Raw genomic sequence first — 27706 nt, 5'->3', positions numbered from 1 at the left:
CTCCTCACCAATAGTTGGTATTGTCAATCTTTCTAATTTTAGCCATTCTGCTAAAATTACATTGTGTACATAGTGTGTAGGAGTATCCTGGCATGGCTAATTTGCATTTCCTGGATTAAGAATGAAATTGAGCATATTTGCATATACTTCCTGACCATCTGGTTATCTTCTCTGATGAAGTGCCTGTTCAAGGTTTTTGTCCATTTTTTAACAGGTTATCTGTCTTTTTTCTTATTGCTTTATAGAAGTTCTTTATTCTAAATACAAATCTTTTGTCAGACATATGTACTACAAATATTGTTCCCCAATCTGTGGCTTGCATTTTCTCTCTCTTAATGGTGCCTTTGATATACAAAAGTCCATAATTTTAATGAAGTCCAATTTATCATTATTTTCTTTCATAGTCTGTATTTTTTATGTTCTGTTTAAGAAATCGTCTGTGTATGCCAAGGTCATGAAGCTATTCTCCTATGTTTTCTCCTATAAACTTTACTGTATTACCTTTCCCAATTGAGTGTGTGATCACTAATCAAATTAATTTTTGTATATGGAGTCACAGTTCATTCATTTCCCATAAAGATACCCACTTGATACAGTACTGTTTATTGATAAGACTATCTTTTCCCACAGGATTGCAGTGGCATTGTGACCATAAATCAGGTGACTATATCATACATGAGTCTGTTTCTGGACTGTATTGTGTTCCATTGTCCCATTTTTTCCTTGGCAAATGCTACTGACTTAATTACTGAACCTTGATAGTAATCTTGAGCTAGGGAAGATTTTAATGCACAATTTGTTGTAGAAGTTTGTGAGCTGTTCTTGTAAGAGAGACAAATGCCAAAAATTAACTATTTCAAGTCCTATATGTCATCAAATACCCATTCTGAAGCAGATAATTTTTTGTAATCAGCAAAATGAAAACCTGAATATTTTTCACCACAAAAGGCTTATAAAATCTACAGGATCTCTTTATGTTAACTGCAGGTAGCTGTTGAAGCCCAGAATAAAAATGGCTTACCTGAGTAAGATAAATAGTGTCTTTGAACTTGCGTAATTGATCTGCACTTTGGGGGAGTTTGAAATGAAGCGCAGCCTGGTGAAGCATTTTATAGTTACCATCTGTGAAATGTTGTCTATGATGTGCAAATTTGCTTTCATACGACCAGTCCTCTTTAGATGAAACCTTTCAAGTAAAGAATAAGAGGTTCAGATTGGGAAGTTAGGAGTGAAACTACTTTTCTCCATACACCTGACAAACTTGAAAAGTACTACACACTGGAAAAGAGCTCGAGGTTTGTTGTGACTCTAATTTCACACATGTTTTTGCCATCATACTTGTTATTAGTGAAAGACTAGCCTTATTCAAACCTAGAAAGTTACATTTTGGTATTGCCATCAAAAGTCTTGTCTCATCAAAACATTTTTCTTGGGGCTTCCCTGGTGGCGCAGTGGTTAAGAACCCACCTGCCAATGCAGGGCACACAGGTTCGAGCCCTGGTCCGGGAAGATCCCACATGCTGTGGAAAAACTAAGCCCATGCACCACAACTACTGAGCCTGTGCTCTAGAGCCTGCGAGCCACAACCATTGAAGCCCACGTGCCTAGAGCCTGTGCTCTGCAACAAGAGACGCCACCGCAATGGGAAGCCCGCGCACCGAAATGAAGAGGAATCCCCCCTCACCGCAACTAGAGAAAGCCCGTGCACAGTGAGGATCCAACGCAGCCAAATACAAATAAATAATTTAAAAAAAAAAAAACATTTTTCTTGTTTTTTTAAATATTTGTTATGTGCATTTTAAAAGGTCATTTTATCGAAGTAAATAAACTGTCAAAACTGAATAATGAACTGAAATCAACATTCTTTTAAAACTGTCAGTTCTTTAACAGTAATAAAATATCACTAGTAAAATGGTAAATGCTTAGCACTTGCTCATTTGCTTCTCAGTGATTACTAAATATATTTGATATATACACATGTTTAATTTTGATATAGTTGAAGATACAAACCAAACAATGATACTTCTTTCCCCTAATAATAAATCTTTTTTTTTTTTTAACTTACAGAATCTTTCTTTTCCTTTGAGAAGCTATCATCAGGTCAAGTAAAAAATAAAAACAAAAATAAATAAATAAAAACAAATACCACACAGGTTAGTAGTGTACCTTCTACAGGAGAAAAAAAAAAAGCAATAATTCTGGCTTCTAGGCCCTATGATTTAATGAACTGTTAGCATTTGACAAAATATAAGACAATTGCTGGCTACATCTGAAAATATCAGAGTTTTAAGCCAAGTTACACAGACACTTTGAAAAAACATATTCCACTCCACCCTCAAAAAACCATGAAAATTAGGAAGCTTAATAATCCCTGTTCATAAAATATGACTTAGAATTCTCAGTAATCATGCAATGCACAGACCAATCACCTTAAAAGGAAAAAGTTATTCTTTAGGAATTGAGTTATACCAAAATATAAGCAACATACATTAGCCATATTTAATGTGGTAGTTTTTCCAAATTGTATTTAGTTTTCGAAAATGTTACCACCAGACAGTTTCGAGAACACCAATTACTTCTATTATTTATTTGAAACAGAGGTATAGTATTTACAGTCATCTTGTACACATTTGAGATGCGCAAACCTTTAGCAATAGTCTTCCCTTCTTTCTACGCTTCTTCCTTTTCAAAATCTGAAACACATCTCCTGGCCAGTCAGCCCTGTGGCTGCTAATAATTTGAATGTATCCCATAATCATAAACCTGATCTGTTATGTGGGAAGCTTTCTACCTTCTGATAGCTGTGGTTTGAAATTCTTGTAAATTTCAGCTATAACAATGTTACCAGAGGAATTAGAAAGTGTCAGATAATGGGGCTTCCCTGGTGGCGCAGTGGTTGAGAGACATGGGTTCATGGCCCCGGTCCGGGAAGATCCCACATGCCGCGGAGCGGCTAGGCCTGTGAGCCATGGCTGCTGAGCCTGCGCGTCCGGAGCCTGTTGCTCCGCAACGGGAGAGGCCACAACAGTGAGAGGCCCATGTATGGCAAAAAAAAGTGTCAGATAAGGCTCTAATTGCTTTAAGAATATTAACTCATTTAATCATCATAACAACCCCATGAGTGGGTACTATTATCACCCTATTTTACAGATGAGAAAACCAGGCACAGAAAGGTTAAGTAATTTGCCCAATATCCAAAGCTAATTAGTGCAGTCTAGCTTCGTATAAACCATGTGACTAGCATTGCCTATATTAATAGTAACAATAGCTTACATTTTATGGGCTCATCACTATGTGTCAAGAACTGTGCCAAGTGTTTCAACGTATTAATTAACTTAATGTTTACACACCATCACATGCACACATGCATACCTGCATGTGCACACACGTACACAAACACTCCTTGAAGTATCTACTACTATTAACCCCAATTTACAGATGAGAACACTGAAATTCAAAAAGAATGAATAATCTTTTCAAGGCAGTATAGCTAGTGTGTAGAAGTTCTAGTATTCAAATCCTGATCTGTTCATTCCAAAACCCAATCTTTCTATTGCTGTATATTGATGATCACCTGTTGAAAATATGATTATTTTACGAAGAAGTAATGTATCCCAACCAGACAAAGACATTTTAATATATTTGCTGAATGCATGAAAAAAAAACGAAGATTTTACGTAAAGGTTTTCTTTACCCAACACCTACTCAAATTCTCCACTAAGCAATGTAGTTCGAAAAGAGGCAACAGTCAAATCAAGGGTTCACAATAAACAGGACTTATCTTTATCTTTCCCTATTTTAAAAATAGTGTTTAGTATCTTTGAATGTCATCAGGCATTTCACAAAAACATGGGAATTCCATTATTTTCGAGAGGTGAATAGAAATGCTTATAGATTTTTTTTAAAAAGGTTTAGCAATTCCTAACACTCATCTTCCTGAAATGTAGTGAAAAGAAAATAGATCAATTCTGGAGTCAGACAATAAGCCTGAATACAGATATGCTACTTACAATCTAGGAACATTGACAGAACTCTCACTATATATATATATCAATATATATTGATTTCCCTCTGGGCCTCAGGGCTGGATTATTGTTAAATGATGTACCTGGTACAGAAATCTGCTCAGTAAATATTTTTGCTTCTTTCATTCCTTCTTTTCCATTCTCAGCACTTGTTCCTACCTGAGTCAGGATACTGAACTGCATCTTCTTTCACTTTGAAACAACAGTGTTCCCAAAAGATTGGGCCCACAATATGGGAGTAATAAAAAAACAAGGGGTAGAACTAAGGTTATGGCATTACTTATTAAAGTTAAAAATACAATATGACTTCCATGTAGAAGTACAGTTGTGTTCAGGTGGTGAGACTGAGGAAGATTTTTAAATTCTCTTAAAACTTTTTTTGTGGTTACTTCACACAAGTGATGCAGAAGGGGGAAAACTACATGATTATTTCAATAGATGAAGAAAAAGCATTTGACAAAATCCAACACCCTTTTATGATACAAGCAGGCAACAAACTAGGAATAAAAGGGCATCTATGAAAAACCTACAGTTAATATCATACTAAATGATAAAAAGGCTTTTTCCCTAAAAACAGGAATCTCCCTGAGAAAAGGAGTGAGAAAAGGTTATCTGTTCTCACCAGTTCTATACTGTACTGGAGGTTCTAACCAGGGCAATTAGGCAAGAAAAGTAAACAAAAGGCATCTAGATTGGAAAGGAAAAAGTAAAGTTACCTCTATCTGCAGATGACATGCTCTTATATATAAAGAATTCACACACACATACCCCAAAAAACAAAAAACCATTAGAGCTAATAAATGAGTTCTACAAGGTTGCAGAATATAAGTTCAATATACAAAAATCAATTGTATATTTAGACACTACAATAAACAATCTGAAAATAAAATTAAGAAAATAATTCCATTTACAATAGCACCAAAAAATACTTAGGAATAAATTTAACCAAAGAAGTATATGACTTATACACTGAAAACTACAAAATAGTATGAAAGAAATTAAAGATGACATCACATGTTCATGAATCAGAAGACTTAATATTGTTAAGATGGCAATTCTTTGCAAACTGATCTACAGATTCAACACAATCCCCATCAAAATCCCAGCTGACTTTTTTTTTTCCAGCTGACTTTTTTACAGAAACTAGCAAGGTGATCCTAAAATTCATATGGAAATGCAAGGCACCCAAAACAGTCAAAACAATCTTGAAAAGAGGAACAAGGTTGGAGAACTGACACATCCAGCTTTCAAAACTTACTACAACAGTATAATAATGATGACAGTGGATACTAATATAAAATAGACATACACAATGGAACAGAACTGAGAATCCAGAAATAAACATTAACATTTATGGTCAATTGATTTTTGACAAAAGGGTCAAGAGAATTCAATTAGGGAAAGAATAATGTTTTCAGAAATGGTGTTGGGACAACTGGCTGTCCAAAACTGGACATCTACCTCACACCACACAAAATAATTAACTCAAAATAGACCATGTAAGAGCTAAAACTAAAAGACAGCACAGGAGTAAACGTTTGTGATCTTAAGTTAGGCAATGGCTTCTTAGACACAACACCAAAGCACAAGCAATAAAAGAGAAGATTGATAAGTAGGGCTTCAAAATTTTAAATTTTGTGCTTTTGGGACTTCCCTGGTGGCACAGCAGTTAAGACTCCATGCTCTCAATGCAGGGGGCCCAGGTTTGATCCCTGGTCGGGAAACTAGATCCCACATGCATGCCACAACTAAGAGTTTGCATGCCACAAATAAGGAGCCCACGTGCCACACCAAGGAGTCCGCCTGCCGTAACTAAGGAGCCCACATGCCGCAACTAAGACCCAACGCAACCAAATAAATAAATAAATATTTTAAAATAAATAAATAAATAAAATTTTGTGCTTTAAATGACACTATCGAGTAAGTAAAAAGACAAGCCACTAATAGGGAGAAAATGTTTGCAAATCATATCGCTATTTAAAAAAATACCATCTATATCATGGACATATAGATGGTATGTTTTTTGTAAGCTCTTACAATAAACTCTTACAACCCGATAATAAAAAGACAATCCAATTAAAAAGTAGGCAAAGGATTTTTGCCTACTTTTTATTTCTCCAGATATTTCTCCAAGGAAGATACATAAAGAGCCAACAAGCACATAAAAAGATGTTCAACATGATCGGCCATCAAATAAATACAAATTTCCTGTAAACGTAAATTTCCAGGGAAATGTTAAAAAAAGAGACAAAAATGGGGAATAACAAGTGTTGACGAGGATGTGGAGAAATTGAAACCCTCGTGCATTGCTGGTGGGAATGTAAAATGGTGCAGCCACTATGGAAAACAGTTTGGCAATTCCTTGGAATATTAAATATTAAACATAGAGTTACCATACGACCCAGCAATTGCACTCCTAGGTATATACTTAATAGAATGGAAAACATACGTTCACACAAAAACATGTACACAAATGTTAACAGCAGCATTATTCGTAATAGCCAAAAATGGGGAATAACACAAATGTGTATCCACTGAAGAACGCATAAACAAAATGTGCTTTATCCATTCAATGGAATATTATTCAGCAATATAAAAGAAAGACATACTAGTTCATGATACAACATGGATGACTTTTGAGAACTTTATGCTGGGTGAAAGAAGCCAGTCTCAAAAGATCACATATGTTATGATCCCAATTATAAGAAATGTACAGAACAGGCAAAAATACAGACACACAGAGCAGATTAGTAGTGCCTAGATCTGGGATGGGAGGGACAGAGAGAGTGGGGAGTGACTGCTAATACAGAGGGTACAGAGTTTCTTTGAGGTGATGTAAATATTCTAAAATTAGATCATGGTGATGGCTGCACAACTCTGTGAATATACTGAAAACCATTAAACTGTACATATTACATGAGTACATTGTATGGCCGGTGAGTTATGTCTCAATAAAGCTGTTAAAAAAAAAAAACCCAAGTCTGAAACAATCCATCTACAAAACGGAATCTTTAGGAATAGAGAAAGTGAAGTGTCACACTGAAAATCAAATACACCAACATGAAGAAAACGGAAGAGGAGGAAGAAGAGGGGAGAAGATAAAAGGAACGACGTGACACGATAACATCAGACAAAGGTTTATTTATCACATTCATTTCTCTTATTGTAGCAAACTATCCAGTTCTGGATATCTGTAAGTAATAAAACAGTTGCAGGACACATAGAAAGTAGTAAGTGAGAGTAATTTTCACATGTGATAATAACTCAGCCTTCAGTAATCACCGGCTTCCATTTAATTTTTGAATACTCTTGACGGAACATAATTACAAGCAATATAGAAAAGTTATAATCCCCCAAATGATGACTACAAGAGTTTAGTACCCCAAAGGTTAAGGATAAAAAGTTCTTTTGTTTTTTTTGGTACGCGGGCCTCTCACTGTTGTGGCCTCTCCCGTTGCGGAGCACAGGCTCCGGAAGCGCAGGCTCAGCGGCCATGGCTCACGGGCCCAGCCGCTCCGCGGCACGTGGGATCTTCCCGGACCAGGGCACGAACCCGTGTCCCCTGCATCGGCAGGCGGACTCTCGACCACTGCGCCACCAGGGAAGCCCTAAAAAGTTCTTTTCTATTATCTTCTTCCTACACTTCCATTTAAATAAGAAGTAGGTTTCATTTGACTTTCTGAACCACTGTTAAGGAAGTGACACACACCCATGGCCTACCATTCTGAATCACTGGGAAATCAAAGATGGCTTACCTTCTCTAATGTACTGAAGGAAGGCCAGGACTGATATCCATATTCAGATACAAACCGAGCTTTGGGGAAAATTTTCCAATTCCAGCAATCACCAACATAGTCATAAAAATGTACATCACCATAATTCGGGTCATATGGGTTTTCAGAGAGCCAGCCTTCTGCAGTGGATTTAGCCCCATTTGTAGGACTGGATGTGATAAAAGGACGAGTCTGGTCTCCCTGAGTTCAGAAATAAAATGGTTTAAAAGATAAGCTTTTCACCCAGTAAAGTACAGATCACTTACTTCTTTAAAAGTACTATCAAGTTCCAGAAATGCCAAGTAGCTGATAGAAAAATAACAGAGCCACTTACCTTCTTCTGCATTTGACAACCACCAGCAGCCTTCTGCTCTTTGCCAATCCTTCATAGCCTTTCATAATGAACTGTAGCTTATTCCTCACAGCAGCTGTTCCTAATTTTTTCAATCATGTCTTAACCTATACTTGACCTTCTACCATCGTGGGTAGTATACTGTCTGGTGCTGAATTTCTCAACCTTGGCACTAGTGACATTTGGGGCCTGATAACTTTTGGTTTTGTGTGTGTATGATGGGAGTGGGGGAGGTCCTATATATTCTAAGATATTGAGCAGCATACCTGGCTTCTACCTGCTAGATGCCAGTAATACCTACCCACCTGCCATGCCACCCCACACAAAAAAGTCTACAGACATTGCCAAATGTCCCCTTGTACCTTGGGAACAAAATCACTTCCACCTGAGAAACAAAGGTCTAATGGTTTAGAATGGGCTATTGAGTCAGAGGGACATGAGTTTGAATCTCAAATTAGAACCTTATTGTTTTGGGACAGGTCTAAGCCTCAGTAGTCTTATCTGTAAAATGGAGATAATAATGGTACCTCCTTCATTGGGCTATTGTAAATGGTAAAAAAAAAAAAAAATGTGTGGAAGAGATGGCTAAGTGTCCATCAAAATTCATGTTCCCATTTCTGTCCCTAGAAAGTGGCTTGCTAACTATTTGCATCTCTGTGCAGCCACATTCTCATCCTCTTCCCCAGTTTGCAGGCAAAGGCCTAAGAGACGGTGGAGCTGGAAGATGGAAGGAGCCTGGGTCTCTAAAAGGAGGAGAGCTGCCTGCCCATCAGGAGCAGCCATTGTGTAGTGTTACTGAGCAAGAAAGAAACTTTTACCATGTAAACCACTGAAACTCTGTGGTTTCTTTGTTACAGTAGCCAATATATAATTACTTAATCTAGTGTCTAGCACACAGGGAGAACTCAAAATGTTTTCATTATTATTATCTCAATTAATGAACTTACTTCCTATTTCAGTGACAAGAATCATTCATTTAGCAAGTATCTGTCAAGTGTTTATTGTGGGTCAGGTTTTTCAGTACCGCTGAGAGAGACAGAGGGAGAGATACAGAATCTATGGCATCAACCAGTATTAACGCATCAAATCTCTTTTGAGCATTTACTATGCACCAGGCATACAGTTTCTTCTATACACTGGAGGTTCAGCAGGGAACAAGACAGACATGCCGACTGACCTCTTAAAAGAGTAGACGGAAATCTAGTGGTGGAACCAGATGCTGAGCAAGTAACTGTAAGTGTGATGAATGTTTTAAAGGATAAGTACAGGGCTCTTTAGAAGCACAAAACATGTAGAAGGCCAATAAGGCCTCTCTGAGAAATAGATTTTCAGAAAATAATTTTCTCAGCTTTTCCCCATTAGGTCACACTTTTTCTTGGTATAACCACCCATTTTTTTCTCTTCTCATTCCTTTTCTGTCATAGGGGGGAAAAAACCTTATTCTTTTCCTTTGCCAGAGTCTCTGTCTGTCCTCTGGTCATCTTTTGATTTCACTTTGGAATTAAAGCCAATAAATTATCCTCCACTCTTTTAGAAATCTCTCCACTGTCCTTTTCCCTTAGCTTAAGGGCTCCCCGCATCCTAATTTTAAAAAAGTCCCTCGATCCCTTGGAGCCCATCAGATTTCTTTACCACCCATTCCTTCCTCAGCCCCTAACACTCAATTCCTGATCATTCCACTCCACTAAAATTGTTTTTGGTTTTGTTTTTTCATAAACTACCCATGGACTTCTACTTCCCAAATAAAGCAAGAATCCCCACACTCTTCCCTCTCTGGTGAGCAGTAAATGACCTGTTTACCACCCACAATTTCTGAAGTTCTCCCCACCCGTGACTGCTTGTTCACTACTCTTTCACATTCTGGTTTCTCCAAACCTTTCTGATAATTCCTTCTCCAGCTCCCCTCTCCATTCTTAGATGGACGTCACTCTCTTCAGCCTCTCCCGTTCTATACCTTCTCCCAAGGCTGTCCCTCTCACCAATGTTCTGATTACTCCCAGACTGCTTCACCTTCACATTTCTATTTCCAATAGCCAGCTCCACATTTCTACCTGGCTTGTCCTGCCCACATCTCAAATCCAATATTTCAAAGCAGAATTCCTTATTTATTTATCCCAAACTTATGTGACTATGCTTCATACCTTCATTAAAGGTACCCAAGTAGGAATCATCTTCAGTTTCTCCCTCTGTCTCTCTCACCTCCCACACTCAGTTGCTCTGAATCAAATTTTTTTCCATCACCTCATTTCAAGCCCCACTACCTATGACCTATATGACCTTGAGCAATTAATCTTTCTAACCCTCCCATGTCTTCATCTCTAAAATAAAGATTATATTTCTCACATGCCAGGGTGCTTGTAAAAATTAAGTAAATCCTACAAAGCACCTATATCATTAATATGTTAGTATATTATAATAATCATATTAGTTAATACAATAATTAGTCTATCAATGCCTGGCATATAATATTCCTAATAACTTGGAATTTTTGGTTATTATATCTGTTTTCCTTGCCTAGAATCTCTCATCTCCCTAATTCTTTGCAAGTAATAATACCAGCAAGAACATGGGTGAGATAAAATTCCTCCCCTCCCCCAAAATGTTCACTAGCTTCCCACTGTCTACTGAATGAAACCCAACTTCATAACATGATTCAAAGTCTTTTTAAGATTTGTTTCCAAACTGCCTTTTCTGTCTTTGACTCTCCACACCAATCCATGAGTCCCTTGCTTCAGGCACTGGGCACTGCTGCTGCTTCCTATATATATACTTGCTTTCACCTCTTTTCACCTTTACTGACATTGTTTTCATGGCCTAAAATACCTACAGAACAATCCTTTGCCTCAAATTCTATTCCGCCTTTAAGGCTTGAATGTCACCTTTTAATTAAAATCCTTCTCAGATCCTTCCAGTTAAAATGAATGGCTCTTCCACATACTTGCCAACACTTTGGAACTACATTTTTCATAGCACTTCTTTCACTCTGCCCTGTAGAGCTGGTATTTCTTTCCACGTTACCTCCTGGGAGCAGACTATAAGCTCCGTGAGGATAACAGTTTCCCCACAGCATCGGGAATGAGGCTTTGCTCCTAGTAATACTCAACAAATTTTGGTTGAATTTTAAAATATTGAAAAGCATGGTAAGATTATGGGTAATCAAATTTTAAACAATATTCTATTATAATGGCTTTGAAGTAGAATTGGAGAAGGCTGATCAACTGGCCTTAATCAATCAAGCTTGATTGGTTTCCCTCCATTATTCCAGATTCTTGAATAATTTGGTGAGTTGAGCCAGTCAGTAAAATTACTAATGAGTCTCTGCCTAAAAATGTCCACCCATGATGATGCACTACGATTCCTTTCCATTTTTGTATCATTTCCACTTGAGGCTTGATTTTTAGTCTCAAATCTCACAGATGATTTCTTCCTAGATCATGACCTTAATGCTTATTTGGACAAAGAGATATGTAAGATAAACCAAGAGACTGACTATTTTTAAAAAGCATGAAGTGCAAAAGAAAACTGTTCATTTCATTTAGTGTGTGGATAGATCAATTTATGGTCCTTTTCCTTAAATGCCTTATGCTTTGATATAAATAACAACAATATGATTATATAGCACTTAATCCTGTCCATCTTGAAAAAAACTGGCAAACATCAATTACTGCCCACAAAATCATTTTAAAAAACATAGATTCCCTTGGGAAATTCCCTGGCAGTCCAGTGGTTAAGACCCAGTGCTTCCACTGCTGTGGACCCCGGTTTGATCCCTCGTTGGGGAACTAAGATCCTGCAAGCTGCGTGATGCAGCAAAATAAATAAGTAAAGCAGTTGTCCTTGTTCAAGATGGCAACATAATTATCTTCAAAAAAAAAAAGATAGTTTTTAAATTAATTAATTAAAATTTAAAAAAATAAAAAACATAGATCCTTTATAAGAAAGGCATCACATTTCCATTTCAAAGATGGATAAGAAGTGATATACAGAAACTAATTTTTTATAAGTTCAAAAATGTAGTGTTAAAATTAGAGATTAAAGTTTGAAAGTATCTGAAGACCTATCTTGTTGAGTGAAACCAACAAGGATGATAATGATGATTAGCATTAAGTAAAAGTCTACTATGTGCCAGAGTCTGTGTAATGCACCTTCCATCCTTTATCTCACTTAATGCAAATAACATCTCTTAAGAGCTGTTAACCCTTGGCAAAATGGAGGTTAAGTAATTTGCCCAAGATTATATAGAGAGTAAGTGGCCCAGCCAGGATTTGGAGTCATGAGCTCTTAACCACTAAGCTATGAAACAAAAATCCTCAGATATTAAAATCCAGTTCCTAAATCCATCAGATATGAAAAACATAATACCAATACAGTGAGTAACCAGATTATAAGTGTTCTGTAAATATTAATTAAAGCTTATACCATCACATTTTGTGAATAAAAAAATTTTTCATGACACATGACTTAGCATAACAGATAAGCAAAAAATTTGAACCTATGTATTTCATAAATTCTCACTGAAGTTTCCTCACATAAATGGAATAATGCCATCATCTGGGTACATTTGAGTGCCAAAATCACATACCATTCTTTTTAAAATATCTCTCTTCAAATTGCTTCAAGGATATATTTCAAATATTTAAAACATCTAATTACACATACAAAATTATAAAGATAATTAGATTATTAAATCACATGTTAAACATTAAAGTTTTTAAAAAGTCAGATCTTTTTAAGCCATTACCACAAAAACAAACATGATGCTTCCTCTTCCTGCAAAAGAAATCCAGTTTATATTAAAATAAAGTATGTTTTCATGTAGTAAATACAAGTATAATATGCTTATTAAACAAATAGTGGTGGAAAGAGAACCACCATAAAGGAAGGGCTCTAAGGTGAAGCTGGCAACAAGCTCTTTCCTAACCCTTTGCCTCTATATCACATGCCAAGATATTCATATATGATATATATCAAATTTTACTTTAGCATGTATAATTATAGAATTTTAGAAGTAGTATGTCACTCAGACTAAAATTGAAGGAATGGAAAAGGATATTCCATGCAACTGGAACCCCAAAGAAAGCTGGTGTAGCTATACTTATATCAGACAAATAGACTTTAAAATGAAGACTGTAGGGCTTCCCTGGTGGCGCGGTGGTTGAGAGTCCGCCTGCCGATGCAGGGGACACGGGTTCGTGCCCCGGTCTGGAAGATCGCACGTGCCTCAGAGCGGCTGGGCCCATGAGCCATGGCCCATAGGAGACTGAACCAGACCTACCTGCTAGTGTTGGAGGGTCACCTGCAGAGGCAGGGGGTGGCTGTGGCTCACTACAGGGACAAGGACACTAGCAGCAGAAGTTCTAGGAAGTACTCCCTGGTGTGAGGCCTCCCGGAGTCCACCATTACCCCACTAAAGAGCCTGTAGGTGTCAGTGCTGGGTTGCCTCAGGTCAACCAACCAACAGGGAGGAAACCAGCCCCACCCATCAGCAGAAAAGCGGGTTAAAGTTTTACTGAACTCTGCCCACCAGGACAACACCCAACTCTATCTACCACCAGTCCCTCCCATCAGGAAGCTTGCACAAGCGTCTTAGATAGCCTCATCCACCAGAGGGCAGAAGCAAGAAGAACTACAGTTCTGCAGCCTGTGGAACATAAACCACATTCACAGAAAGACAGACAAGATGAAAAGGCAGAAGGCTATGTACCAGATAAAGGAACAAGATAAAACCCCAGAAAAACAACTAAATGAAGTGAAGATAGGCAACCTTGCAGAAAAAGAATTCAGAAAAATGATAGTGAAGATGATCCAGGACCTCAGAAAAAGAATGGAGGCAAAGATCGAGAAGATGCAAGAAATGTTTCACAAGGACTTTGAAGAATTAAAGAACAAACACCTAGAAGAACTAAAGGACAAAACAGAGATGAACAACACAATAACTGAAATGAAAAATATACTAGAAGGAATCAATAGCAGAATAACTGAGGCAGAAGAATGGATAAGTGACTTGGAAGACAGAACGGTGGAATTCACTACTGTGGAAAAGAATAAAGACAAAAGAATGAAAAGAAATGAAGACAGCCTAAGAGACTTCTGGGACAACATTTAACACACCAACATTCACATTATAGGGGTTCCAGAAGAAGAAGAGAGACAGAAAAGGACCTGAGAAAATATTTGAAAAGATTATAGTTGAAAACTTCCCTAACGTGGGAAAGGAAATAGCCACCCAAGTCCAGGAAGCACAGAGAGTCCCAGCAGGATAAACCCAAGGAGAAACATGCCGAGACACATAGTAATCAAATTGACAAAAATTGAAGACAAAGAAAAATTATTGAAAGCAACAAGGGGAAAATGATAAATAATGTACAAGGGAACTCCCATAAGGTTAACAGCTGATTTCTCAGCAGAAACTCTACAAGTCAGAAGGGAGTGGCACCATATATTTACAGTGATGAAAGAGAAGAACCTATAACCAAGATTACTCTACCCAGCAAGGATCTCAGATTTGATGGAGAAATCAAAAGCTTTACAGACAAGCAAAATCTAAGAGAATTCAGCACCACCAAACCAGCTCAAAAGCAAATGCTAAAGGAACTTCTCTAAGTGGGAAACACAAGAGAATAAAAGGGCCTACAAAAACAAACCCAAAAAATTAAGAAAATGATAATAGGAACATACGTATCATTAATTACCTTAAATGTGAATGGATTAAAAGCTCCAAGCAAAAGACATAGGATTGCTGAATGGATACAAACACAAGACCCATATATATGCTGTCTAAAAGACATCCACTTCAGACCTAGGGACACATTCAGACTGAAAGTGAGGGATGGAAAAAGATATTCCATGCAAATGGAAATCAAAAGAAAGCTGGAGTAGCAATCCTCATATCATATAAAAGACTTTAAAATAAAGAATGTTACAAGAAACAGGGAAGGACAGTACATATTGATCAAGGGATCAATCCAAGAAGAAGATATAACAATTATAAATATCTATGCACCCAACATAGGAGCACCTCAATACATAAGGCAAATGATAACAGTTGTAAAAGAGGAAATCAACAGTAACACAATAATAGTGGGGGACTTTAACACCCCATTCATACCAATGGACAGATCATCAAGACAGAAAATTAATAAGGAAACACAAACTTTAAATGACACAATAGACCAGACAGATTTGATATTTATAGGACATTCCATCCAAAAACAGCAGATTACACTTTCGTCTCAAATGCACATGGAACATTCTCCAGGATAGATCACATCTTGGGTCACAAATCAAGCCTCAGTAAATTTAAGAAAATTGAAATCACATCAAGCATCTTTTCTGACCACAATTCTAGGAGATTAGAAATAAATTACAGGGAAAAAAACATAAAGCACACAAACACATGGAGGCTAAACAATACGTTACTAAATAATCAAGAGGTCACTGAAGAAATCAAAGAGAAAATCAAAAAATACCTAGAGACAAATGACGACAAAATCATGACGATCCAAAAGCTATGAGATGCAGCAAAAGTAGTTCTAAGAGGGAAGTTTATAGCAATACAATCCTACCTCAAGAAACAAGAAAAATCTCAAATAAACAATCTAACCTCATATATAAAGGAACTAGAGAAAAAAGAATAAACAAAACCCAAAGTTAGTAGAAGGAAAGAAAACATTATGATCAGAGTAGAAATAAATGAAATGGAAACAAAGAAAACAATAACAAAGATCAATAAAACTAAAAGCTGGTTCTCTGAGAGGATAAACAAAATTGATAAACCTTTAGCCAGATTCATCAAGAAAAAGAGGGAGAAGACTCACATCAATAAAATTAGAAATGAAAAAGGAGAAGTTACAATGGACACCACAGAAATACAAAGTGTCATAAAAGAATAGTACAAGGAACTCTATGCCAATAAAATGGACAACCTGGAAGAAATGGACAAATTCTTAGAAGGATGTAACCTTCCAAGACTGAACCATGAAGAAATAGAAAATAAGAAAAGACCAATCACAAGTAATGAAATTGAAACTGTGATTAAAAATCTTCCAACAAACAAAAGTCCAGGACCAGATGGCTTCACAGGTGAATTCTATCAAACATTTAGAGACGAGCTAACACCCATCTTTCTCAAACTCTTCCAAAAAACTGCAGAGGAAGGAACACTCCAAAACTCATTCTATGAGGCCACCATCACCCTGATACCAAAACCAGACAAAGATACTACAATAAAAGAAAATTACAGACCAATATCACTGATGGATATAGATGCAAAAATCCTCAACAAAATACTAGCAAACAGAATCCAACAACACATTAAAAGGATCACACACCATGATCAAGTGGGATTTATCCCAGGGATGCAAGGATTCTTCAACATATGCAAATCAATCAGTGTGATACACCATATTAACAAATTGAAGAATAAAAACCATATGATCATCTCAATAGATGCAGAAAAAGCTTTTGACAAAATTCAACACCCATTTATGATAAAAACTCTCCAGAAAGTGGGCATAGAGGGAAACTACCTCAACATAATAAAGGCGATATACGACAAACCCACAGCAAACATCATTCTCAGTTGTGAAAAGCTGAAAGCATTTCCTCTAAGATCAGGAACAAGACAAGGATGTCCACTCTCACCACTATTATTCAATAACGTTTTGGAAGTCCTAGCCATGGCAATCAGAGAGGAAAAAGAAATAAAAGGAATACAAACTGGAAAAGAAGAAGTAAAACTGTCACTGTTTGCAGATGACATGATACTATACATAGGGAATCCTAAAGATGCCACCAGAAAACTACTAGAGTTAATCAATGAATTTGGTAAAGTTGCAGGATACAAAATTAATGCACAGAAATCTCCTGCATTCCTATACACTAACAACAAAAGATCAGAAAGGGAAATTAAGGAAACAATCCCATTCACCATTGCAACAAACAGAATAAAATACCTAGCAATAAACCTACGTAAGGAGGTAAAGACCTGTACTCAGAAAACTATAAGACACTTATGAAAGAAATCAAAGATGGCACAAACAGATGGAGAGATATACCATGTTCTAGGATTGGAAGAATCAATATTGTGAAAATGACTACACTACCCAAAGCAATCTACAGATTCAATGCAATCCCTATCAAATTACCAATGGCATTTTTCACAGAACTAGAACAAAAAATTTTACAATTTGTATGGAGATACAAAAGACCCCGAATAGCCAAAGAAATCTTGAGAAAGAAAAATGGAGCTAGAGGAATCAGACTCCCTGACTTCAGACTATACTACAAAGCTACAGTAATCAAGACAATACGGCACTGGCACACAAACAGAAATATAATCAATGGAAATGGATAGAAAGCCCAGAGATAAACCCATGAATCTATGGTCAACTCATCTATGACAAATGAGGCAAGGATATGTAATGGAGAAAAGACAGTCTCTTCAATAAGTGGTGCTGGGAACACTGGACAGCTATATGTAAAAGAATGAAGTTAGAACACCCCCTAACACCATACACAAAAATAAACTCAAAATGCATTCGAGACCTAAATGTAAGACCGGACACTATAAAACTCTTAGAGGAAAACATAGGAAGAACACACTATGACATAAATCACAGCAAGATCTTTTTTGACCCACCTCCTAGAGTAATGGAAATAAAAACAGAAATAAACAAATGGGACCTAATGCAGCTAAAAGCTTTTTCACAGTAAAGGAAACTATAAACAAGATGAAAAGACAACCCTCAGAATGGGAGAAAATAATTGAAAACAAATGAACAAAGGATTAATTTCCAAAATATACAAATAGCTCATGCAGCTCAATATCAAAAAAACAAACAACTCAATCCAAAAATGGGTGGAAGACCTAAATAGACATTTCTGCAAAGAAGATATACAGATGGCCAAGAGGCAAATGAAAAGCTGCTCAACATCACTAATAGAGAAATGCAAATCAAAACTTCAATGAGGTATCACCTCACACCAGTTAGAGTGGACATCATCAGAAAATCTACAAACAACAAATGCTGGAGAGGGTGTGAAGAAAAGGGAACCCTCTTGCACTGCTGGGAATGTAAATTGATACAGCCACTATGGAGAACAGTATAGGGGTTCCTTAAAAAACTACAAATAGAATTACTGTTTGATCCAGAAATCCTGGGCACATATCCAGACACAACTATAATTCAAAAAGACACATGCAATCCTATAGCCATGACATGGAAACAACCTAAACGTCCATCAACAGATAAATGGATAAAGAAGATGTGGTATAGATATACAATGGAATACTACTCAGCCATAAAAAAGAATGAAATAATGCCACTTGCAGCAACATGGACACAACCAGAGATTATCATACTAAGTGAAGTAAGTCAGAAAGCGAAAGACAAATACCATTATGTTATCACTTAAATGTAGTATCTAATACAAATGAACCTATCTACAAAACAGAAACAGAATCAAGGACATAGAGAACAGACTTGTGGTTGCCAAGGGGAAGGGGGTGGGGGAGGGGTGGACTGGGAGTTTGAGGTTAGCAGATGCAAACTATTATATATAGGATGGATAAACAACAAGGTCCTACTGTATAGCACAGGGAACTATATTCAACCTCCTATGATAAACCGTAAAGGAAAAAATATTAAAAAAAGAATGTGTATATATGTATAACTGAATCACTTTGCTGTAGAGCAGAAATTAATACAACATTGTAAATCAGCTATACTTCAATAAAAAAATAAATTAAAATAAAATCTATGCCCTGCAAAGGCACTAGGCCCAGACTGTTACATGGGTGAATTTGTCTCAATAAAACGAATAATCTCTATTTTATTCCTAGATATTAAAAAGGAAAAGGCCCCTAACTCATTCTGCGAGGTGAGCACAAACACATACATACCAAATGCTACAAGCTGGGTTCTATGGGCCAAATCTTTCTTGCCAATTATGTTTAGATAGCATTTTTTAATGCTGAATATAAATGTTATGAGACCCAACAACCATTCTCCTATTACCACAGTCCCCTCTTCTCTCTTTGTGAACCTCATCTATTCCACTTGACTCAACTTTTTAAAACAAATTTGGCTCCTCTAGGCATTTGAGTTTACAATTCTTACCACATACCAATTTCACTTGTGAATATGAAATTTTAAATTCTACCAAAATCTTAGCAAATCAAATCTAGCAGAGCAAAAGAACAAGGCATTATAACTAAACAGAGCTTAGATTACAACTAGCTTATCATTAGAAAATTAATTCACAGTAGTCAGTATATTAATATATTAAAGAACCAAAAAATGGGGGAAAAAAGAAGTGGTATATCAATGAATCATTTAATACAGAGATTCTCAGGCTTTGGGGATCCATGGATGGGCTCCAAAGAGTCCATGACAACTTGCAATTCTAAGCACAATATTGGTGTATGGGTGGCGAGTTTCACAGACACATTAATTCTCAAAGAAGTCCACAATTCATGAATCCTTTCATATGTTGCAGCATTATAATAGACTACTCTGAATTAAAATGATATTGCTGAAGGCCACGCTAAAAACAGGACAGAAGAATATACAATATCAATATTCATACTGATCCATTTTTAAGACAGATTCTTAAATTCAACTTCATTAAAAAGCATGACAGGCATACAATTGTTACTACAAATTGAAGGTTTCTGGTAACCCTGCATCAAGCAAGTCTATCAGTGCCATTTCCAACAGCATTTGCTCATTCTGTGTCTGTGTCACATTTTGGTAATTTATGCAGTAATTCAAATTTTAACTATTATACTTGTTATGGTGATCTGTAATCAGTGATCTTTGATATTATTATTGTAATTGTTTTGTGGCACCACAAAGCCATCCATATAAGATGGCAAACGTAATCCATACGTGTTGTGTGTGTTCTGACTGCTCCACTAACCAACCATTCCCCCATCTCCCTCCCTCCAGACCTCCCTGTTCCCTGAGACACACAGTATTGAAAGTAGGCCAATTTCGTGTTCAAGGGAAAGGAAGAGTACGGGTCTCTCATTTAAAGCAAAAGCTAGAAATGATTAAGCTTAGCGAGGAAGGCACGTCAAAACCCAAGACAGGCCCAAAGCTAGGCCTCTTTCACCAGGCAGTTAGCCAAGTTGTGAATGGAAAGGAAAAATTCTTGAAGAAAATAGAAAGTGTTACTCCAGTGAACACATGAATGATAAGAAAGCAAAACAGCCTTATTGCTGATATGGAGAAGTTCTGGATAGAAGATCAAAACAGCCACGGACTCTCTTAAGCCAAAGCCTATTCCAGAGCAGGGCCCTAACTCTCTTCAATTCTATGAAGGCTGAGAGAGGTGAGGAAGCTGCAGAAGAAATGTTGGAAGCCAGCAGAGGTTGGTTCATGAGATTTGAGGAAAGAAGCCGTCTCCATAACATCAAAGAGCAAAGTGAAGTAGCAAGTGCTGACGTATAATAGAAGCTGCAGCAAGTTATCTAGAAGATCTAGCTAAGATAATTTAAAAAGGGGGCTACGCTGAACAACAGACTTTCAACGTATGAAACAGCCTTCTATTGGAAGAAGACACCATCTAGGGCTTTCCCAGCTAAGGAGAAATGAATGCCTGGCTTCAAAGCTTCACAGGACAAGCTGACTCTCTTGTTAAGGGCTATTGTACTTGGCTTTAAGTTGCTCATTTAGCAATATGCTGCTTTACCATTCTGAAAATCTGAGGACCCTGAAAGATGATGCTCAATCTACTCTGCCTATCTCTATCAATGGCACAACAAAGCCTATATGACAGCACAGCTGTTTACAACATTGTTTGCTGAATATTTTAAAAGCACTGTTGAGACCTATTGCTCAGAAAAAAAAGATTTCTTTCAAAGTATGACTGCTCATTGGCAACGCACCTGGTCAACCCAAGAGCTCTGATGGAGATGCACAACAAGATTAATGACGTTTTCATGCCTCCTAACACAACATCCATTCTGCAGCCGTGGATCAAGGAGTAACTTTGACTTTCAAGTGATACACTTTGTAAGGCTATAGCTAGAAATTCCTCTACAGGATCTGGGCAAATTCAACTGAAAACCTTTTGGAAAGGATTCACCATTCTAGATGCCATGAAGAACATTCATGATTCATGGGAAGAGGTCAAAGTATCAACATGCACAGGAGTTTGGAAGAAGTTGATTCCAGCCCTCATGGATGACTTGAGGGGTTCAAGACTCCAGTGGAGGAAGAAACAGCAGGTGTGGTGGAAATAGCAAGAGAACGAGAATTAGAAGTGGAGCCTGAAGATGTGACAGAATTGCTTCAATCTCATGATAAAACCTGAACAGATAAGGAGTTGCTTTCTACAGTTGAGCAAACAAAGGGGTTTCTTGAGATGGAATCTACTCCTGGTGAAGATGCTGTAAAGACTGCTGAAATGGTAACAAAGAATTGAGAACATCACATAAATTTAGTTGATAAAGCAATGGCAGAGTTTCAGAGAATTGACTCCAGTTTTGAAAGAAGTTTTACTGTGGGTAAAATGCTATCAAACAGCCTTGCATGCTACAGAAAAACAGCTCCTAAAAGGAAGAGTCGATCGATGTGGCAAACTTGGTCGCTGTCTCATTTTGAGAAATTCCCATGGCCACCCCAGCCCTCAGCAGCCACCACCCTGATCAGTCGGCAGCATCAACATCGAGGCACAGCCCTCCAGCAGCAAAGAAATTATGACTCGCTGAAGGCTCAGATAATGATTAGCCATTTTTACCAATGAAGTATTTTTTAAATTAAGGTATGTACATTGTTTTTTAAGACATAATGCTATTGTACACTTAATAGACTACAGTATAGTGTAAACGTAGCTTTTCTATGCACTGGGAAACCAAAAATTCATGTGACTAGCTTTATCGCAATATTCTCTCTATTGTGGTATCTGGAACCGATCCTGCAACATCTCCAAGGTATGTCTGAACTTACTTCGAAGACAATCCTTCGGATGTTTTTCACATACAGTGTCACATAATCATCGATGTAGGTGGACAGGTTGCTGGACTGTATATCATACCAATTCAACATCAAAGCTGCTTCATTTTCATTATTTCCACTCCATGTGATGACGGAGGGATGAGATTTCAGTCTCCTGACCTAAAATTGAAGAAAACATAAAATAATTTTCAAATGCTCAACATAAGAGAGCTCAGAGCTGTAATTACTCATAAAGTTACAGCCATTGTCTTTCTGCACATGTATTTTTACGTGCCAGGAACTCATCAGAAAATGAGCAGTAATGTTACATGTGGGAAGACATTTTAAGAAATCGCTGAGATTCTTTTTATCTAGATTTTATAAACATTGAGAAAATAGGGTTCCTCTTCTCGCCATATAACTAAAGAAATTGTAATCCCTTTCATTAAAAGAGAAAAATAAATCAACCTCATCGTTATCTGACTTGCCACAAAAAGGTTCTAAGAAATACAAAAGGCAGGAGAAGTTACGTTACAGGGCTTAGCTTCTCAAGAGCAAGTTGGAGTTTTCTGTGAAGAAAGAAATGAGGCAGAACAAACACTACCGCTGAGAGAGGAACTGAAGTTCCCACACAGTTTCCACCAAGATCAGAAAACCAGGACAGTTAGAGAGGGTTTTACAAAGCAAGTGAGTACCAGAGACACTCTGAAAGTTAAGGACAAATATATGGAATATTCTAAAGGAAAAAAGATTAGGACATCAAGAGGCTGTCCCCTGAAATAACTATCAATGTCCTGTCTTAGGAAATCCACTGGACTTCCCTGGTGGCACAGTGGTTAAGAATCCGCCTGCCAATGCAGGGGACACGGGTTCAAGCCCCGGTCCGGGAAGATCCCACATGCTGCGGAGCGGCTGGGCCCGTGCGACAAAATCACTGAGCCTGTGCTCTACAGCCCGCAAGCCACAACTACAAGTAAGTCACTGAATACATCTAAACATAGAAGAAGAAATTAGGGAATCTGAAAATCCTGCCTGCCTTAAGAGTTGAGGTCTGAGTGAACTGGGCTCACTGCCAGCCCTACATAAACGTGAAAGGATCCAGTTCTTCTGACACACTGTAAGATGTAGCCCAGCAGAAGAAGGCAATTAAAGCTCTTTGCCAACAGTAGAGTGAGTCAACAGTCAAGGGAAATTCTTTTCAAACATGTTTCAGCAATATAACCTCATTGGTATTTATAGCTTCTCTTGCACTGTAATGGACGGTTACGTGATGGATCCCAGCTGATGTTCTCTCCGTGGTCTCCATTCAATATGCTAAGTAACCCATACATGAAGTAGAGACGCAGTAAGTATATCTTAAAGAGATATATCTCATTAAAAAAATTAAAGTCTTGTGTTTTTTCTTAACCAGTCTTATAAACAGTATTTCCTTATTTGCCTCTGTATATGCCCATGTAAGTGAGGGCTGTGACCAACTGTGACAGGCATGTTTATAGTACTGATGAAAACACAAATACAGATACTGAAGAGACAAAAAGCTTCAGTGACTCTGTGCTACACACACCCTTCGAACTGACCTAGAATTTTCCGGTGAGCTTTACTTTAAAATTTTAATAAACTCTGCAATTAAAAAGTTCTCCTCTTTAAAATATATAAAAGAACTGAAAACACATAGATATCATATTTTACTTGTGTGAAAGAAAATGAAAAAAAGAACTGACATGTTTACAACCTACATAACTATAATTAATATTTTAAAAGTTATTCATTCGTCCATCCATCTATACCTCTGATGAATAATACAGCCAGATCATGGGGACATACAGGGAGGAACATGCCCTAGGCCTCAGGGATATTATAATTTTGATGCAGTGACAAAATATTGAAAACATAATTTCAAGTGTGATGTATGTCACAAAGGGAAAATGACCTAATCTAGACTTGCAGACATAGAAAGCTTCTTCCCAGAGAGTCATGCCCAAGGTGAGACGGGCCAGAAAAACACGAGCGAGGTGGTCCACAGGAGAGGGCAATAGAGAAGGCGCTCCGGGGCACAGAGAGTACGGGGAAAACAGCGCTTGATGAGGCTGGAGACGGAGGCTGAGACAGGATAGTGCATGGTGAGGATCTTTAATTTTATCTGGAGGGCTCTGAGCAAGGGATGATTCAATGTTCATTCTCTAAACTTCAGAAAACTACAGAAAACAAATTATGACATGGTGAACTATTATAAGGCAATCACACTTATAACACACAATCCAGCCAAAGAAAGAAAACTTTACCAAGCACCCCAGAAGCCCTCATGTACCCCTTCCTAATCATAGCCCCTCCTTCCTTCCAAAAGTAACCACTATCTTGAATGTTATAATAATCTTTTTTTTTCATTTCTTTTGGATTTTCACACAAAAATACATTCGCAGACACTCTAATTACGAACTCGTGGATTTTAACATACTTGATGGATTTTGATCCACTGACATTCTTATCCTTATTGAATTTCAAGTTGTCCCACTTTTGGTTGGTCAGAGTCTCATCAAAGTTCTTTTAACGTATCTTTGATAGTTTCCTTGTTATTGGCATGCCAAAATATTTCAGGACCATCTAGTATACTTCCTGTCCCAGACTTGGTATCAGTCATTTCTCTAAGAACCCTTCTCTTAGTGGGATTATTTCAATATAAGAATGCTCAATATGACTAGGTTGTTCACTGTTTCTAGGTCTTTTCAGTGGACAGAGCTAGGATACAATCACTTCTTTGCATTCATAGATCTATAAATATAAAAGTGTTTATATGTGGAATGTAAAAGAAATCAAGGAGTCAAGAATCACTTAAAATTTTTGACCTGAGAAATTCAAAGACTGGCATCGCCATTTATTGAGGTGGGGAAAACTGCAAGAAAAGCAAGTCTGGGGAAGGTAATATAAGTTTGGTTTGGACATGTTACATTTGAGATTCCTATTAGACCTCCAAGTAGAGGCACCAAGTAGGCAGCTGGATAATAAGAACGAGGAATTCAGCAGATGAGTCAGGGCCAGGAATAAATATGACAGTCATCAGCCAATAGGAAGAGTTAAAGTCATGAGACTGGGTGGAATCGCCTAGGTAGTCAATTACCTGACTGATTTTTTTCATGGGATTTAGTAAAGAGAACAACAAAAAGAAACAAGGAGAAGAAACTAAACACAACACTGTAAATCAACTATATTTCAATAAAATTTTTTTTAAAAAGAAGAAACAAGGAGAGGTTTAACAAAAGGCAGAACTAAAACTTAAGCCTTTACTTCTACTTGAAATGGTAATAACATACCTGGTAAGAAACTTCTGCTCTCACTGAATCCATGAAATCCTGATCAGTTGGGTAAAGCGCACAGGCAAACATAAAATCCTGCCATACCTATCAAATCAAATAAAAGGCAATACAGCACTTCCATAGATTTTACTGCCCAGAAAGAAATTCTTCATTCTGAACTTTGGGCATTATCTTTCATGCAAATAAAAAATCAACTTAGCCCGATGAGTGTGATCATTTGAGCATCACAAAGCATGAGGTACTGGGAAAGGCACTCACAGACTCTCTGGAACTGTAGGGAAACCTGAGAAGAGAAAATGTTAGGTAGGCAGAAAAGAAAAAGAAGAAAAGGGAATTCAAATAATGAAACAGTGCTTGTGCTGAGGGGAATATGAAATTCAGTAAGAAGCTTTCTCCCAACCCCTTCTCACTCCTGATTCACTCTGATTTTCACCAGGAATTTGGTACTGAGTGATGGCCCAGACTGTCAAGAAACATATTTTGTTTATAAAGGAATTAACTTCATGGCCAAAAGGATTACTACATGGACAGTTTAGAAATGAAACCACTTAAGTGCATTGCTAGGGAGGCCATTACGACGCAGTAGTTGGCCTGACTCAGAACTTCAGTTCCACCATATACCCACTGTGTGAGTTTGGGCTAGTTAACTTCTCCACGTGTCAGTTTTCCTACCTGTAAAATGGGGATAGAGAACAACAGTAACTACCTCATAGAGTGGGCATGAAGCTAAAATAAAATAATAGCGGCAGAGCACTGAGAACAACGCCTGGAATATTACAGAATATTGTCACATCATCATGACCATGAGCATTGTCAATATTATTAAAATTACTACTATTATTAAAATTACTACTACTATGAAGTGCTTTATATTTTAGAACTGTCATACTAGAACTAAAAGACTATATTTCCTTTGCTTAACCCTCACCAATGCAAACTATGTTCAGAGTACTTAATGACAATATTAAGCACAGCTATTAAAATTTAATTTCATCATTTTTCTTCTCTCTAGGTCTTGTTAGATCTCCTTAAAGTTAAAACTTTTTAATATTTTATTTTCTTTTTTATGCTTACCCTCCTATCACAAAGATAATTACAAAGAAAATATAGATCTATGCTTAGATATAACCAATACGCAGAATGTCTATCATTTAAAATAATTATGATATTCACTATCAACTATGGCTCAGGGTTTGCGAGATGCCATTTATTCCTTTGCAGAAAAGTGGAACATCATTCCTGGCTCTGAGAAAAGAAGGAATGGGCTATGATATCACTTATACGTGGGATCTAAAATATAACACAAATGAATTTATTTATGACACAGAAACACAGACATAGAAAACAAACTTATGATTATCAAAGGGGAAGGAGCTGGGGAAGGATAAATTAGGAGTTTGGGATTGGCAGATACAAACTACTATATATAAAATAGATAAACAACAAAGTCCTACTGTATAGCATAGGGAACTATATTCAATATCCTGTAATAAACCATAAAGGAAAAGAATATGCATATATATGTATAACTGAATCACTTCACTGTACACCTGAAATTAGCATAACATTGTAAATCAACTACACTTCAATGAAAAAAAAACACAAAGGAATAGGCAATATCACCCACTCAGAACACTGGAGGTCAAACTGAGGATACAGTAACAAATCAACAAAGAAAATCATGAGCTGTCAATTACTCACCATTATTCCTAGTTCATCACAGAGTTCATAGAATTCATCCTGCTCATAAATTCCTCCTCCCCAAACCCGGAGAGCATTCATGTTAGCATCCACAACAGACTGCAAAAGGAGCCGTAATCTACAGAAGAAGTTTTAAAAACAAATGCCAATTTGAAACCTTGGGGATGTTAAAAAAAATAAAAAGATAAAAAAACCACATTGTGGTTGATAAACACATTTCAAATAGCTGTTAGAAGGACACATTTTTAAATAATGATGGTTTGGGTACAACGCTAAGTGAAGAAAGTGAGACAAAATTATATACACATTAACTGTAACCACATTAAATAAACAAGCCTACAGAAAAATTACGGGTGAAATCTTTTCTCTGCCTTCCAAATTTCAGGCATGCTATTACACTATTTTTAAAACCAAATTTTTGTTTGTTTTCTTTTTGTTTTTTCTATATGTATTTTTTTAATATCTTTATTGGAATATAATTGCTTCACAATGTTGTGTTAGTTTCTGTTGTACAACAAAGTGAATCAGCTATAAGTATACATATATCCCCATATCCCCTCCCTCTTGAGCCTCCCTGGCACCCTCCCTATCCCACCCCTCT

General features: G+C 37.1%; 1 protein-coding gene across 2 annotated transcripts in view; it reads right to left on the bottom strand.

The window, feature by feature from the left end:
• The window catches only part of MANBA (mannosidase beta), a 113348-nt gene that overhangs the window by 31551 nt on the left and 54091 nt on the right, over nucleotides 1-27706 (bottom strand). The window contains exons 9-13 of one of the 2 annotated variants that reach the window (XM_082837659.1): nucleotides 27106-27223; nucleotides 25402-25488; nucleotides 22106-22273; nucleotides 7781-7999; nucleotides 1022-1186 (exon numbers count right to left, since the gene is read on the bottom strand). In XM_082837659.1, the coding sequence (XP_082693785.1) occupies nucleotides 1022-1186; nucleotides 7781-7999; nucleotides 22106-22273; nucleotides 25402-25488; nucleotides 27106-27223 (757 nt within the window). The remainder of the gene's footprint in view (nucleotides 1-1021; nucleotides 1187-7780; nucleotides 8000-22105; nucleotides 22274-25401; nucleotides 25489-27105; nucleotides 27224-27706) is intronic. The other variant, XM_082837660.1, reaches the window with a different exon arrangement.

This window comes from Leucopleurus acutus (assembly GCF_964270905.1).
Source record: "Leucopleurus acutus genome assembly, chromosome: 4".
In the NCBI taxonomy this organism is placed as follows: Eukaryota; Metazoa; Chordata; class Mammalia; order Artiodactyla; family Delphinidae; genus Leucopleurus; species Leucopleurus acutus.
The sequence above is the reverse complement of the archived record's forward strand: the minus strand, read 5'-3'. Positions and strand labels throughout refer to the sequence as shown.